This window comes from Tarenaya hassleriana, unplaced genomic scaffold (assembly GCF_000463585.1).
Source record: "Tarenaya hassleriana unplaced genomic scaffold, ASM46358v1 Cleome32, whole genome shotgun sequence".
Lineage (NCBI taxonomy): Eukaryota > Viridiplantae > Streptophyta > Magnoliopsida > Brassicales > Cleomaceae > Tarenaya > Tarenaya hassleriana.
Genome location: NW_010966372.1, coordinates 945,261 through 960,993, shown reverse-complemented (window position 1 = coordinate 960,993; position 15,733 = coordinate 945,261). Strand labels below are relative to the sequence as shown.

The 15,733-nt window shown below is 43.0% G+C and overlaps 5 protein-coding genes and 1 long non-coding RNA gene across 10 annotated transcripts in view; 3 read left to right on the top strand and 3 right to left on the bottom strand.

Moving 5' to 3' along the window:
* Positions 1 to 153, top strand: part of LOC104820972 (basic leucine zipper 43) — a 1,548-nt gene extending 1,395 nt beyond the window's left edge. Inside the window, exon 2 of the mRNA XM_019203402.1 lies at positions 3 to 153. The gene's annotated coding sequence lies outside the window, so the exon portion shown is untranslated. The remainder of the gene's footprint in view (positions 1 to 2) is intronic.
* The window catches only part of LOC109116989, a 2,193-nt gene extending 787 nt beyond the window's left edge, over positions 1 to 1,406 (bottom strand). The window contains exons 1-2 of one of the 2 annotated variants that reach the window (XR_002024505.1): positions 1,250 to 1,406; positions 147 to 430 (exon numbers count right to left, since the gene is read on the bottom strand). This is a non-coding gene — a long non-coding RNA (uncharacterized LOC109116989). The remainder of the gene's footprint in view (positions 1 to 146; positions 431 to 1,249) is intronic. The other variant, XR_002024506.1, reaches the window with a different exon arrangement.
* A 578-nt stretch (positions 1,407 to 1,984) lies between these two features.
* Positions 1,985 to 4,948, top strand: LOC104820971 (probable galacturonosyltransferase 9). 4 transcript variants are annotated; one of them, XM_010551655.2, is made up of 4 exons: positions 1,985 to 2,338; positions 2,578 to 3,816; positions 4,120 to 4,444; positions 4,773 to 4,948. In XM_010551655.2, the coding sequence occupies exons 1-3, from the start codon at positions 2,183 to 2,185 to the stop codon at positions 4,396 to 4,398; spliced, it is 1,674 nt and encodes a 557-aa protein (XP_010549957.1). In that variant the 5' UTR covers positions 1,985 to 2,182; the 3' UTR covers positions 4,399 to 4,444; positions 4,773 to 4,948. The 4 variants fall into 4 exon arrangements, with proteins under 4 accessions (XP_010549957.1, XP_010549956.1, XP_010549955.1 ...); XM_010551654.2 differs by lacking the exon at positions 4,773 to 4,948 and adding an exon at positions 4,532 to 4,701; XM_010551653.2 differs by lacking the exon at positions 4,773 to 4,948 and having other exon boundaries at positions 4,120 to 4,701.
* A 239-nt stretch (positions 4,949 to 5,187) lies between these two features.
* LOC104820969 (6-phosphogluconate dehydrogenase, decarboxylating 3) lies at positions 5,188 to 7,731 on the top strand. The gene is made up of 2 exons (XM_010551650.2): positions 5,188 to 5,381; positions 6,094 to 7,731. Exon 2 carries the CDS (start codon positions 6,108 to 6,110, stop codon positions 7,563 to 7,565), a length of 1,458 nt encoding a protein of 485 aa, XP_010549952.1. The 5' UTR covers positions 5,188 to 5,381; positions 6,094 to 6,107; the 3' UTR covers positions 7,566 to 7,731.
* LOC104820970 (probable isoprenylcysteine alpha-carbonyl methylesterase ICMEL2) lies at positions 7,685 to 10,838 on the bottom strand. Its single transcript, XM_010551652.1, has 11 exons — positions 10,445 to 10,838; positions 10,035 to 10,111; positions 9,835 to 9,904; positions 9,623 to 9,703; positions 9,364 to 9,438; positions 9,148 to 9,249; positions 8,913 to 9,050; positions 8,655 to 8,720; positions 8,392 to 8,535; positions 8,197 to 8,287; positions 7,685 to 8,043 (listed from the first exon to the last, which is right to left on the bottom strand). The coding sequence occupies exons 1-11, from the start codon at positions 10,720 to 10,722 to the stop codon at positions 7,882 to 7,884; spliced, it is 1,284 nt and encodes a 427-aa protein (XP_010549954.1). The 5' UTR covers positions 10,723 to 10,838; the 3' UTR covers positions 7,685 to 7,881.
* Positions 10,839 to 11,686: 848 nt separating this feature from the next.
* LOC104820968 (probable endo-1,3(4)-beta-glucanase ARB_01444) lies at positions 11,687 to 14,717 on the bottom strand. Its single transcript, XM_019203381.1, has 2 exons — positions 12,633 to 14,717; positions 11,687 to 12,082 (listed from the first exon to the last, which is right to left on the bottom strand). Exons 1-2 carry the CDS (start codon positions 14,565 to 14,567, stop codon positions 11,771 to 11,773), a joined length of 2,247 nt encoding a protein of 748 aa, XP_019058926.1. The 5' UTR covers positions 14,568 to 14,717; the 3' UTR covers positions 11,687 to 11,770.
* Between the last annotated feature and the right edge of the window lie 1,016 nt (positions 14,718 to 15,733).

The window sequence follows — 15,733 nt, the reverse complement described above, 5'->3', positions numbered from 1 at the left end:
AGGAATGCCATTTTGGATAACTGGTCTTGGTACTTCTAGAGATGCACGAACAAGGAATCATGAAAATGGACCAATCATTTCTAACCTGGACAAAAAAAAAAAGGTATACAGTTATCTACCAGTGAACATATTTTAGTGGGATATACTTTTTACACATTTTGATGTGCCAAAAAAATGTCTGGTCAAGCGAGGATGGAGTGGCATTAGGTGGGGAGAAACTGAAACAAAAGACAAAAGAAGTTGGTCGGTGTCCACTGTCATCAACAGCACATGAAATTCCACAACATTGCGCTCACCAGATTGTTAGTCTTCTATATGCCATGATTTAACCAATATGAGCAAAACGTTTTCTTCAATGATTGCTCACTACATACACGCTGTGCAGGTGATTAAGCATGTAAACTTTTGGTATCCTTTTCATACCGTTCAACTGTGTATCAACCATAGATGTGAAGGGTGAGTTCAAGCAATGGCCGTGAGGATTTTATACATCTCATAATACATGAATATATAGGATCTCCATTAGTGCAGAAGACGTAAACATAAAACAGGATGCAATACATTGTTCAAAGGGATTACCACAAAGCAATGTGACGACATCAGAGATGCGCACACACGTATATTTGAAAGAGACAGAGCTTAAAAAGCATGCACCATACTCAACCGATCTGTATGCGCATACCTGAACCAATGTTTATGGACTATAACAAAGCTATGGAGACGAGACAAAAATCATTCATGAATCATGCCTCAAGGCTAATTCGGTAACCGAAGGCAAAGCCCACGCCTGGTTTTCGTCATCACAGCCTGTCCATTTTTGTGCACACAACACACGCAAGCATCAATTCTGAATCTACCACAATCTATGCCGAATGACCCTACCCCTATGATCAACAACGAAAGATTCTAGGCACGGGACACAAGATGCACAACCCTCAACGATACAAATGCGAACGCTTTTTAAGCAGAGTGATGGGAAAACCTTCACCTCAACCAAACAGTAACATGGAAACTATGCGCAAACACAGTGATCCGTTCATTTACATTCCCAGGGATCCAGAAGATTTCCTAAAGGAAACAAGAGATTCCCCAAATTTCTCCACTAAGGTCCAAAACTCACATTCAATCATAAAAATTTAAGGCGATGGGAAGAGATTAAGAGTATGGACATGACGAGATTGAAAATTCTCAAACTCATTCAAACTCCTGCCAGATTTAATACGAAAATATGATGTTCATCCATAAATACCGTGCGTTAGTCGCAGTGATATGAAGAAACTGGAGAACGGTCGAACCTTCAGAAACCAAATTTCGCGAGAAAATTTCCGCCAACGAATTTTTGTCGAGAAAATCCGAGACTTTAACGTTAACGTTAAAGCCTCTCTTTGGGTTACCAAGAAATTGCCAAACCCTAAGAAAAAAACAAAAACAAACGAGATTTAAAAAAAAAAACAAAAGGAAATAGAAAAGGATCAAAACGACGACGTTGTCACTTCCACTGAAAACGACTCCTTCTTGTGTCGTTTAGGCGGGACCCGCATTCTTGAGATTTTAACCAATCAAATGGTTTTCACGAAATCAATGAACTCGTGGGGGAATTTCTTGTTTTAATGAAATTCTATTTAAACCCCTAAACTTTTGTGCACTATTTTTGTCCAGTATTCTAAAATTGAACAACATCCCCACAGTTCTAAGAATTATATGTAAAAATAAAATTTCATAACGTATTTGATTTGAAGAAATATTAATCCCCTTTCCGTAATAAATTCTCCAAATAAAATAAAAAAGCTGATCCCAACAATTTAGTAGGAGGTATATCCTGAGTACATCAAAAGTTTAGGGTCTAAATATAAAGCAATATAAAAATAATGGGAGTGAAATGTAATTTATCCTTTTCTAATATGCACCGACGCGGAACAAGATCTTATTAGGTCGTCTCCAACTTTGAGTATTTTAGTGAATAATATTTGTTTATTTATTATTGTTTTTTTTTTTTATTTACGTGTTTTCTGCTCTAACATGTTGAGATCTATCCGTCACTCCTAAAGTGGTCTCCTTTCATCATCATCATCTTCATCTTTCTTCTCAACAGAGGAACAAAGGAATCGAATTGAGATCTGGGTCCGGCGAAAGATCGATCGGTGAAGGAGGAGAGTATTAGTTGAGTAGATTGTCGGAGGAAATGGCGGTGGCTTTCCGAGGAGGCCGCGGCGGCGGCTCATCCGCCGGCCTTCGCGGTTTGTTCTCGTACCGGATCTTCGTCTCCGCCATGTTCTCTCTTCTCTTCCTCGCGACGTTCTCTGTCGTCCTCAACTCGTCTCGTCAGCATCAGGATCCTGTAAGCGTCGCAAATCTCAGAATCTCTATGCTCATTTCTGTATTAGATTCATCTCTTTTACGCTAGATTTTTTTTGTCATGCGAACGTCGTCGAATTAATTGAAGTAATCTGTGCAATTTTATAACTTTCCTTTCGTTTCCGTAGCTTGTGTTGTATTTGTTATTCGTGTGAACCGAAGTTCTGGTGATTGATTTTCTCCAAAAATTGCTTGTGGGATTTTCTTGTTCTTGTGGCTTAGACACTACCAAATACGGGAAGCGCATATATGCACAGGACGTTTTTGGCATTGCAATCGGACCCATTGAAGACACGGGTGGATCTGATACACAAGCAAGCAACTGATCACCTAACGCTGGTGAATGCATACGCGGCTTACGCCAGGAAGCTGAAGGTTGATGCTTCGAAGCAGCTGAAGTTGTTCGAAGATCTGGCTATTAACTTCTCGGATTTGCAGTCAAAACCTGGCCTCAAATCTGTCCTCTCTGAAAATGGTAACGCTGTCGAGGAGGATACGTTACGACAGGTTGAGAAAGAAGTGAAGGACAAGGTTAAAACAGCGAGGATGATGATTGCTGAGTCGAAGGAAAGCTATGATACCCAGCTAAAAATCCAGAAGCTGAAAGACACAATCTTTGCCGTCCATGAACAGTTGACTAAGGCCAAGAAAAGTGGCACTGTTGCCAGCTTGATTGCTGCAAAATCTGTCCCTAAAAGTATTCACTGTTTGGCCATGAGGCTTGTAGAAGAGAGGATTTCTCATCCTGAGAAGTACAAGGAGGCTCCACCTGACCCGGCTGTGGAGGATCCGAGCCTTTACCACTATGCCATTTTCTCCGACAATGTGATTGCTGTGTCGGTTGTGGTGAGATCAGTGGTGATGAATGCGGAAGAGCCATGGAAGCATGTCTTTCACGTGGTGACCGATCGGATGAACCTCGCAGCCATGAATGTCTGGTTTAATATGCGTCCACTGGGCCGTGGTGCCCACATCGAGATCAAGATGGTTGAGGATTTTAAGTTCTTGAACTCTTCGTATGTACCGGTTTTGAGGCAGCTCGAATCTGCCAAGCTGCAGAAATTCTACTTTGAGAACCAGGCTGAGAACTCGACCATGGACGCCCATAATCTCAAGTTCAAGAACGCGAAACATCTGTCGATGTTGAACCATCTCAGATTCTATTTGCCTGAGATGTACCCAAAGCTCCGTAAGATGTTGTTCTTGGATGATGATGTTGTGGTGCAAAAGGACTTGACTGGTTTATGGAAGATTAACTTGGATGGCAAAGTGAATGGAGCTGTGGAGACATGTTTTGGCTCTTTCCATCGATATGCTCAATACCTAAATTTCAGCCATCCTTTGATCAAGGAGAGCTTCAACCCAAACTCATGTGCTTGGGCTTTTGGAATGAACATATTCGACCTCGATGCTTGGAGGCGCGAAAAATGCACCGAGCAGTACCACTACTGGCAGAACTTGGTAAGTAAAAGAATTCAATATATATGAAATATGTGACTGATTCATTTGCAATGCAAAGGAATATGCGGGTCATTTCAAGAGTTGTAAAAATCTGAAAGCCGCCCCCTTAGCATTGTTGGAATAACTTAGGTGTACTTGGCATGAAACTGCTAAATCCTGTTCTTCTTCCTGGAAATCTGCCATTGTTTTCTATGCAAATCTGTACAACAATAAACTGGTCTGCAGGTGTGTGATTCCAGGTATTTGTTCTTCTATTTCCTTGAATGATTTGAACTGAACCTTTCATGGATGTGTCTTTTCAAGCAGAATGAGGACCAATCACTCTGGAGAGTAGGAACTCTACCTCCGGGATTGATCACCTTCTACTCAAAGACGAAATCACTGGACAAAGCATGGCATGTTATGGGGCTCGGCTACAATCCAAGCGTGGGAATGGACGAGATCAGAAACGCAGCAGTGATCCATTACAACGGGAACATGAAACCATGGCTTGACATTGCTATGAACCAGTACAAGTCTCTCTGGACCAAATACGTCGATGGCGAAATGGAATTTGTCCAGATGTGCAATTTTGGCCTCTAGAGACACACAAACAGAAACAAAACCTCCAAAAGAACAAGAGGATCAGGTAACACGAAAAAGAACTGAATCACATTTTTTTTTTCCTTTTCACATTTGGGCATCCCAACTGAAATTTTTGTCTATATGGTCTTAGTTTTGGTGCATTCATTTGTAACTCAAGAGCAAAAGGCTCGAGCTACCAAATCACTGCCACTTCCTCCTTAGTTTATGTGTAAGAAACCCTTTGTATGTCAGAAGCTATCTTCCTCTCCCACGACATTTACTTTTGTCTTTATGAGTTAATACGAAGCTGTGGTTCATGTTTGTGACAAATAATATGATATAATGCTGATCCAAGCCAATTGGGTTGGTGGCAAATAACATTGATTTTTCAGGTGGGAAGTCCTTTTTGTGGTGGTGGGGGGGGGGTGTCTTTATTTGACGATGAACGTGAAATTCAAAGGTCAGAACATAGAGGTTGATTTCGAAGGTTCTAAATCTGTATTTGACCTGGTTTTGTGACTGATGATGTCAAATGGATCATGTATAATGACAATCCAGCATTGTTTCAGCTATTTCACCAAGCACAGCTGGTTGCAAAAAATAAAAAAAAACCTCCAAATCCAAAAATAACCATCAAATGCGATATATCAAACGTTAAATGAAACCATTGTGTGTTTTTTTTAATCTTTGATTTGGAAAAATAAAGGTAAAATGAAAAAAAGAAAGAAAGAAAGAACTCACAACTACCAACCAACCACGTTCCACGGTGTCTCACCTAACGCAGAGTGGCCAATTTTGACATTCTTCTTGGAGAACACATCATTACATAAATAACAAAGATCTCTCCTTTGTGAAATGCAGAGACCCCAGACCCTTCTAACGCTATATATCTGATTTCAGCTTCCATTGATTTATTTTCCTTGCAATCTCCTGCGATTCTGATCCTTTTCCCCTCATTGAACTTTCTTGGAGCCTCTCGAGTCCATTTCCGCATAATTCAGGTTTGGGGATCTGGAAATTCTTAGCTTTTTTTCAAACAGAGCATGCGCTTTTTTGTTTGGACGTTCTGCCTTTTTGTTTTTTGGGGAAAAGTTTGGAGCTTTATTTGATTTCCGCTTCTGGGTAATCTAGGATCTGGCGATTTGTGTCGTAATTTCCGATGTGGGTTTCGTTCGATATTTCCTATGGTCTGTTATCTTAGATCTCCGATGAATGTGGACGAGAGTGGTCTGATCGTTTCCGTCGATGTCTACTAGGATTCGATTCGTCCATGTAACCTTTTGGGGCGTATCTGTTGAATCGTAGTCTCGCCTGAGCTCTGTCCGGCATTTGCATGTACACGTTTGAAGGTTCATTGGCTTCGTTTAGGGGTTCGAATTCGGGAATCTGACGCTGGTTAGATGATTTCCATGAAATCAAGCTAAGAGTTTGTCCATTTTCTTCACTGGGAGTCTGGGATCTTGTTAGGGTTCGAAAGTTTGGATTTTTCTTGGCTGGAAACCGCTTTTAAGAATCATCTGGCTCTTGAAAGCTGCACACTTTGGTTTGCATATTGCAGATTTCATGGTTGACCCTTTGGATATTGTAGCTTTGTGTTTTCATCCACTTGAAGAATCAATTGTTTATACATAATCTTAAAACTTTTTGCATCCAACCTTTTCGAGATCTGTGGTTTTTGAGCTTATGAATCATCTGTTACGGAATTTCTCGCAGAGAGGGAGAAGACGATGGCTGTAGCACCTACAAGAATCGGCCTGGCCGGACTCGCTGTGATGGGCCAAAACCTGGCTCTCAATATCGCCGAGAAAGGCTTCCCCATCTCTGTCTACAACCGAACGACCTCCAAAGTCGACGAGACTGTCGAACGAGCCAAGAGAGAAGGGAACCTGCCCGTGTACGGATTCCATGACCCCGAGTCTTTCGTCAACTCGATTCAGAAGCCTCGTGTTATAATCATGCTCGTAAAAGCAGGTGCACCGGTCGATCAGACCATTAAGACCCTCTCTGCCTACATGGAAGAGGGAGATTGCATCATCGATGGTGGTAACGAATGGTATGAGAACACTGAGAGGAGAGAGAAGGCCGTGACCGAGCAGGGTTTGCTTTACCTCGGGATGGGAGTCTCGGGCGGCGAAGAGGGTGCCCGGAATGGACCCTCTCTGATGCCCGGAGGTTCCTACGAGGCATACAAGTATATCGAAGACATTCTTCTGAAGGTCGCAGCTCAGGTTCCGGACAGCGGTCCGTGCGTCACTTACATCGGGAAAGGCGGGTCCGGTAACTTTGTCAAGATGGTTCACAATGGAATAGAGTATGGTGACATGCAGCTGATTGCAGAGGCTTACGATGTCCTGAAATCCGTCGGGAAGTTATCGAACGACGAGCTCCATACCGTTTTCTCTGAATGGAACAAAGGCGAGCTTCTTAGCTTCTTGATCGAGATCACAGCCGATATTTTCAAGATCAAGGATGATAAGGGCGATGGGTATCTGGTTGACAAAGTCTTGGACAAAACCGGGATGAAGGGTACCGGGAAATGGACGGTACAGCAAGCTGCTGAGCTATCAGTCCCAGCTCCCACCATCGAATCATCTCTCGACGCAAGGTTCCTCAGCGGGCTGAAAGAGGAACGGGTCCAAGCCGCTAAAGTCTTCAAAGAAGGCGGGTTTGGCGATATCTTGACTGACCAAGCTGTGGACAAGAAACAACTGATCGACGATGTGAGGCGGGCTCTTTATGCGTCCAAGATCTGTAGCTATGCGCAAGGAATGAATCTGATCCGAGCCAAGAGCCTCGAGAAAGGATGGGGCTTGAAGCTAGGTGAACTGGCAAGGATCTGGAAAGGAGGATGCATCATCAGAGCCATATTCCTGGACAGGATCAAGCAGGCTTATGACAGGAACCCCGAACTGCCGAACCTTCTGGTCGATCCCGAGTTTGCAAAGGAGATCATCGAGAGGCAATCCGCTTGGAGAAGAGTAGTGTCCCTGGCCATAAACTCGGGAATCAGCACACCGGGAATGTCAGCCAGTCTGGCATACTTCGACTCGTACAGGAGGGAGAGGTTGCCAGCGAATCTGGTTCAAGCTCAAAGAGACTACTTTGGAGCTCACACATATGAGAGGGTTGACATGGATGGAGCTTTCCACACTGAATGGTTCAAGATTGCCAAATCCATGATCTAAAGATAAGTGTAGTCACAATAATAAGAAGAATGATCACTGCTTGGTCGTTCTCTTCAAGATTTGTATTACTCTCTCTTGCTTCCAAGACATTGTCGTTGCCATTTGAGTTGAACTTGTAATATCCAGAGATTTTCATTATAATATTATGCAAATTCTCTTCCTGTTTTATATTTTGGATCAGAGGTGGAAAGTCTCGGCCTTGTGCAACGACAATGACAACAAAAGACAGCAAACAACAGCGGTAATAATGACAACATTGCGATACGAACCAAACTACTGATTCATGGTCCACACTAAAGGCAGAACATGAGATTGTTCAGAAGGGGCTGACCTCGCGGGCCAGTTTCAGTAACAACTCTGGTACAAGCCGCTTCCTCCGAGGTGCCACTGCATCTCTGGCTAGTGCCTCGCCCTCATTAGCGTGTATTACAGAGACTATTTGGTCAAAGAGTTCGTCTTTTCCACCTCGCAGGGGATCCTGCAAATGCGTGTTTCAACAGCATTGAGTGTGTTTCGAGTAATTCGAGAGTAACAACAGATATGAAACATTTTGTTCTTGGTGGCTAAGTAGATACTGATTCAGTGATGTGGCTCATGGATGGAGATGTTGAACTTTTCTTTTTCCATTTACCTGAAGGAATAAATCAGTATGCGTCTTTCCGCTGTACAAAATCAGTTCGGCTTGAACACCGGCTGCTCGAAGAGCATCTACAAAAGTTTTGCTGCAAAAAGGAAAACCCGAAGATCGATGAGAGAAGGTTTCCGTAGCCTATATATATGATTCTGAAGTGAAATACTTGTGGTTGGAGAGGAGAAATGATTTAACCTTGCATCCGACGGTATGGAGTAATCAGCAGTTCCATGGAAAAGTATGACAGGAGGCAAGAGAGATGCAACCTTTCTAACACTTGGGTCTTTCAATCTTACTTCAGGAGAGAATTGTTCAAAGGACTCTTCTCCTTCCATTATGCTGGCAAGTTGATCAACAAAGATGAACGGTCGAGAAAGGGATTAAGGTAAGTTTAACATTCAGAACTTATCAGTCAAAAAGCGTAGGAAGAATTTGATCGACGAACAAATGCAAAGTACCTTAGGAAGATTGAGCGATACAGGCCCCGGTTATGGAAGTGATCTACCAAGTTGAACAGATTGTACCTGTTGAAGATTGAAATGGAGAGATTCTGACGTAAGAATCAACAAGAAAAAGATCTGCTTTCTAAACAAACATCATGTGTTCAACAGCTATCATTTCTAAGAAGAGGAAGCAGAGAAAGATCAAGGGGAAATCCTGGAGCATATTTTTCAGAACTTATATGTCCTTCATAGTATGGCAAGTGTAGAAAATACCCTCCGGATAAACCGAAGTAAGCTTTTATCTGAGAAATGCTCCAAGAGACGGTCTCTCCTCGCGATTCTTGAACAGCTTGTTCCAAGAGAGCACATGCAGCAATATGTGCACCAGCTGATTGCCCCATCAAATAGATCCTAGCCAACACAAACACAAACAGCTCATTTCAAGAAAGAGGCTATGGAAGGTAGGAAAGGTTCGACCTAAAATAAACCAGGTCAAGGCGGTTCCAACCTATTAGGATCACCTCCAAATGCAGAGATGTTATTGCAGATAAAAGAGATCCCTTGAGATGCATCCCTGACCATATCACTAATTGTTCCCTGAGGGAAGTTTCTGCAAGCAAAGACAACGGGAAGGGAGTCGTTTGGTAATAGATACTAATACCATGCATTGTATTAAGTTCTTTTAGATTCCAAACGTTTCCAAGAATGGAAAAGCTTCGATTACCTGTAATCAACACATGCCACAATGACTTCTCGTTCTGCCAGCTGCAGTCCCAAGAGTGAACCCCAAGCTTTGTACCTGGAAAATATGGAATCATGACCACAAACTTCATTAGGTGTTAGAAGATGAAAACCAATGATCTAAAGCAAGCATAAAGAAGTTTTCCGATAGAACTACACGGGAAAACAGAGGAAAGGTAATCAGGAGAACTTCAGTGATGAGCAGAGCAGAGAGAGAAAGGTGACTTAAAGAAGGTACCCACCCAATAATCCAAGCTCCACCAGTCACAAAAACCACAACAGGCTTCGGGCTGTCATTGTGTTCCGGTAAGTACAGATCTAACCTGATATATCCATCCATCGAATATGTCAGTGGTCTAAGGCATTTAAAATGAGCTGATACTCAAAACATCGTAGGCTGGAGTGATGGGGGGGAGGAATGGCAAAATGTTGTTCCTATCACACGATCACATACCTATTCCTTGGTTGATCTCCATACACTATGCTCCTCCGGACATTGCTTGAGAAAAAATAAAGATATGCAACTGCAGAAAAACTCGAACCCGGTTACCAATATTGCCTACAACGCTTTTTCATCCTATAAAAACCCGGGTTCTAACTAAAAAGAAGGCTCCTTTCTCTGTGAAATTGCCAGCAAATACAACAATTTGAAACCTTGAAGGAAGCCAGGCATCAGCAGCATCGCGTAACAAGCAAGAGCAAGTAACCTTGTGATCCACCGGTAGCCTACCCTGAACAAGAATTCACAATTAAAACCAAATTTCTGGTAGATTCGGAAAATGAAAACCTCAAACCCCTCTTCTTCTTTTTTGGCAAGAAAACAATCTTACATTTGTCCCATTTATCAACTTCAACAGACAAGTTAAAGTTGTGAAATTTGCTCAAACTTGAGCAAAGTTTCCAGTCCATTTGCAGTTTCTGACTAGGGGGGAAAAAAAGCAGCTGCGATTTCGATTTGTATGAATTCGCTCAAGTGCAAGCAACAATTTTCAAAAACTAATTAACAACTACGCGCGACAGTGTTCAAAGCCTGTAACAGGATGAAGATGAAACGAGATCAGTACCCGAGGTAACGAAGAAGCTTGAAGCTGAGCCGAGTAATCAGATACGTCTCCGCCGCAGCGTGCCCGATATCCCGACCAAAGGACTGCTGCCGGCAAATTCGAGGCTTCCCGTCGACCGAAAACTTCCGGGAGACTCGCCGGCGAATCTGTTCGGCAGAGGCTAAGCCGTTCACTCCGTGAGTCAATGTCATTCCCTCCGATTCGGCGGGTCCAACCTCCTCGATCTCGGACACCGTACGGAAACGATCGAGATTCTGAGTCGCCGGCGGCGACGCCATCACCGGCGTGAAATGATCGGAAGTTTGGAATGTTTGTACTGTTTTCTCTCTCCCTCGTGTTCTTCGCTGTTGCTTCGTATTGGTGTTCCGCTCTCTGTACCTCTGCTTATTGAAATTTTTAAATATTTATTTATTTATTTCGTCTGCAGCTTCTGGGCTCCTCCCCTGCTTCCGAGGCAATCAATCAGCAAAAACGACATCGTATCGGGAAAACTGATTTTATAATTAATTGTGTGAGAATCCGAATTTAATATTGAAAAAGCCTTGTGATATTTCTATTCATTTATGTGATAATTCGTATAAAAAGGCCCCATTTTGATTGGATCGGTTAAAAAAAGGTTAATTTAATCTTAGAAAATTCAAATTTACACCACTAATTGAGAATTTTAACAGTCGCCACGTGGGCTGTGGGCCCAAAGGTGGCAAAGAGAATGAATCATATGGCACGCACATCAACCACGCGGATTTTCTAAAGATGCCAAGTTTTATTTTTGTAATATAATAAGATACGACAATGCAAAGGCTTATCCTCCTCCTCGTCATCCCAAATCTACCATCGCTTTCATTTTTTTTTGGATACATTGGGAAACTGCCCTACCACCCTTCGGATCGGATACCGGACACCGTAACGTCTCACAGTCCAATAGACCGGATGAGAACGGCATCAGGACGACATCGCAAACCAAAAAAACCCCAAACTCACGCGCACGAACCTGTAACACACGCGGAAGGTAAATCAACCGTAACTAACATGCAACATGTGAGAGTTTAAAGAGGCGATAGCCCCATACCTCATGGTTTCTCGCCATACCCCTTAACCATCTCACCTGGGTTTCCCCATCGCTTTCATTTTTACACGGGATAAAAACAACATTCTTATAAAAAAAAAAAGTAGGAAACCCAACCCACCAAAAATTTAAATTCAAATTTTATTTCTTTTTTTTTTTTTTTTTGCAAATAAGGATTCAAACGAAATTGGTGGTTTTTATTTCAGCGACGATGTGATTTCCAAGTTAAATACTGAAATGACGAAGCCACGAGCCACACACTAACAATAGTGACGGAACCAACAATGCTTGTCACCCAAGCAACCATCTTCTTCTTCGTCATCTTCACCACTGCCTCTGCTGTGAACCCACCACAGGAGATTGCTCAGTGAATTCCCATTATCGAAATCATTCAACCCTCGAACCTTCTCCATCGCTCCTGCCTTGTCGTACACCGCCTCTAACGCGTAAGCGAACCCTTTCCATCCCTCGCCCGCGTCCGCCCTCGCTAGCGCCGGTAACGTCCACTCCACCAGCTGTTTCACGAACCTCACGTCCGAGAACAGAGTCTCCGACACCGGCAGTATCGGCAGGGGGGGACAAGCAATGATCTTTTTGTGGGAACTGAATAATGAATTAGGGGTGGGGGTCGAGGCCTGTTTGGTTGGGAGGAAAATGCCAGGAAAGTTGCAATTTTTATAAGGAAAATGCAAGAAAGTTGCAGTTTTTATAAGAGAGATGGCTTATAAGCTAAGGTTTTGGGATTAAGTATTTCCAAGGTGAACCCCAACCGCGTGGAGTTACATTAAGATTCCCAATGGGGAAACGGGGTCTACATTTATGCAAAGTTCTCGAAAAATATAATTCACAATTCATTTAAACAAATATTTTAATCCATGATTTTACATCATATATATATATATAAATACATATTATAGGTTTGGTTTTGATAAGGTTTGAAAGATGCTTGAGGTTATACGATTTTACAGGGTTTGCTTGATGGGGGAGGAGAGTGTGGATTGCAAGCCATGCAAATTGCAATACGCAGTAATGAATCATGAGATAGGCCATCATGTGCCCGAAAAAGGATAAGAACCAAATCTACTATTTTTTAAAATTTAGGGTAGTAGGTAGGGTCGGCAGCAGCTGAATCCCCAGCCGACACTCTCTCCACTCCTTTGGAGCAAACCACAGCCCACTGTCCCTCTTGTTCGCCCACAACACCCCCACCACTCGATTCTCCGACACGAACTCCTTCGGGTAAACGTGAATCTGGTCCTCCTCGTCTTCTCCGATGTGCCACCATGTCTGTGCCGCGTGAATCTCGAGCGTTACGAGCGTTGAGGCCGTCGCGACGAGGTGTGAGTCTCCGTAGGCTAAGCCCAGCAAGGCGGCCGAGTAGTACCCGTTCACGGCCTCGCTCGTGCTCTCTTGGTTTCTGCCGTCGGCAAACTCGGTCAAACCTCCTGCCCAGGAATGGAGCTTGAAGAGATCGAAGCACCGGAGACGCGGGTAATTGGCACTAGCCCTTCTGCCCATGTTCATGAAATCCGCCATTAGAGAGTATGCCTGACCTCTGTACCTCTTGCCCCACAAAGGATCGATCTTTGCGAGTACAGCAATGGCGTAGAGGAAGTAACCCAGATGATAGTGGTGATCGTTGTAGATCCCGAAACCGAAATCGGCTCCGGCATCTTTTGATCCTAGTTTCGTGATTATACCTCCCCATTTGGGATCATACAAGAAACCATTCCCTTGGAATGTTCCATCTAACCATGGCTCGATCATGTTCTTCAAGTAAGTTCTGATCTTTGGAATCACATCAAGGAAACACACTTCTTCCGCTATCAGAGCTAACCTCGCAGCTCTCGCGATCAATTTCCCGTAGAAATACGATTCGTTCGTCACTGGAGCCGATGAATCCAAGGCGTTCACATCTCTGACGAGAGCAGAGATGATCTCGTCGTATGATTCTTCCTTGATTCCTCTGATCGAGTGCCAAGTTACCGAGACAGGATCTGGCTTCAAAACCCAGGAATCTCCGACGACTCCGACCAAATCTCCGTCGATGCTTTTGTACCTGAAATCGTCAAGAACAGTGGCCGAGCAATCATCGCCGGATAAAAGCTTCAGATGCAGAGGATGAGCGAGCAAGAGCAAATCTCCCCATCCTCTCTTTTCCCATTTGTACTCAACGCAAAAGGGCTTGGTGATAACCGCGTCGCCGGAAACTGGGTAACAGCTGCTGAATCGATCGAGAACCGATTCAAACCCCGGACCCGATCCGGGCAACACGGCGATTCGGATTATACCCGAATACCCACCACAGGTAATCGAAGAAACACCGTCCTTGCTCAGATTAATCGGCGAAGAGGCGTAAATCAACCATGTCTGACCATTGTTGAGCTCAGCAGTGTACTTCGTGCATGAATGATTGCCGGAAAACGAAAGAACCGCGTGAATTGTGGAGATTGTTACCGGAGAATTGTTGGAGACGGAGCAGGTGATGAATGGGCTCCCTCTGACGAGGAAGAACCTGAGATTCGAAGAAGGGAAATCTAGGGTTACGCTGAGATCATTGAAGGAGGAGATCAAATGGGTCTTCCTGGCATTCGGGTCGGGTCCGTCCGACCCGGAAACGATGATATCTGCATTGAAGACCTGGTAAATGAAAGCTGGGCTGTCGAACAGTGATGGGTACGAGATCGAAAGAGACGAGGCCGAGGGCTTGACGAGATACGGATGAAAATACTCCGCTTGATCGCCATTTTTAAGGGTGAAATTCTGGAAGAACGAGTTCGTAGGAAGAGGGTTCGAGAGGAGATCGTGAGCGAAGAAGCGAGACGGATCGGGCAAGACAGAGGATTCAGTGCTCGGAAATAGAAACGGAGAATTCCTTCTTCTCATCGTCATCGTCGCCGGCGACGGAGAAAGCGGCGGAGATGGTGATTTCGGCGGAGGGAGAGGAAGAGGAAGAGGAAGAGGAGGAGGTTCTGGTGGAGGTTTGGAGGGTTTCTTGGGTCTTTTAAAGGGTTTGGTGACCAAGACTTTGACTTTTCTCCTCACCTTTTTTAACATTTTGTAATCAGGCCGGCTGCTTGTTTAATCACACGAGATTATGAAGTTAATGCGACCGACAAGCAATGATCTTTTTGTGGGAACTGAATAATGAATTAGGGGTGGGGGTCGAGGCCTGTTTGGTTGGGAGGAAAATGCCAGGAAAGTTGCAATTTTTATAAGGAAAATGCAAGAAAGTTGCAGTTTTTATAAGAGAGATGGCTTATAAGCTAAGGTTTTGGGATTAAGTATTTCCAAGGTGAACCCCAACCGCGTGGAGTTACATTAAGATTCCCAATGGGGAAACGGGGTCTACATTTATGCAAAGTTCTCGAAAAATATAATTCACAATTCATTTAAACAAATATTTTAATCCATGATTTTACATCATATATATATATATAAATACATATTATAGGTTTGGTTTTGATAAGGTTTGAAAGATGCTTGAGGTTATACGATTTTACAGGGTTTGCTTGATGGGGGAGGAGAGTGTGGATTGCAAGCCATGCAAATTGCAATACGCAGTAATGAATCATGAGATAGGCCATCATGTGCCCGAAAAAGGATAAGAACCAAATCTACTATTTTTTAAAATTTAGGGTAGTAGGTAGGGGTCTTCCGTTATCAAAAAAAAATCTACCATTTTTAAAAATGTTACACGTTTCGAATACATTATATATATACACATCCACATTTTCTTTATGTAATTCTTTTATCATTTTTTTTATTAATTATCCCTTCCTTGGATAATTTTTGGTAGGAAAACGTCAAAGCTGCTTACTTTTCCAATTGAGTTTTTTTTATGCCTTTATGGAACCCACATACAAGGAAAAAAAATACAATTCAATGCTTTAGATAGAGGATATTCTGTTTTTTTAAAAAAATTTAAATAAAGCATGTTGTTAGAAAATTACAAAATGATCCAGCTAATTCAACTACATAATATTATATAAGAGCGAAAAAATATAGTTTGATAGTGATGATAATAAAAATTGCGCAATAATAAAAAAAAAAAGAGAAAAAGAAAAGTAATAGTTTGTATTATAAAAAAAAAAATCGAATTTTCACTACTAAGGAAAAGATGGACTATCCGGCCTGTTTGGTGATTGGGCTTGAAATAACAACTTATCGGCCCATTTTACCATACCGAATCGAACTCCATCATCCAGAAGCGAACCGGAGCG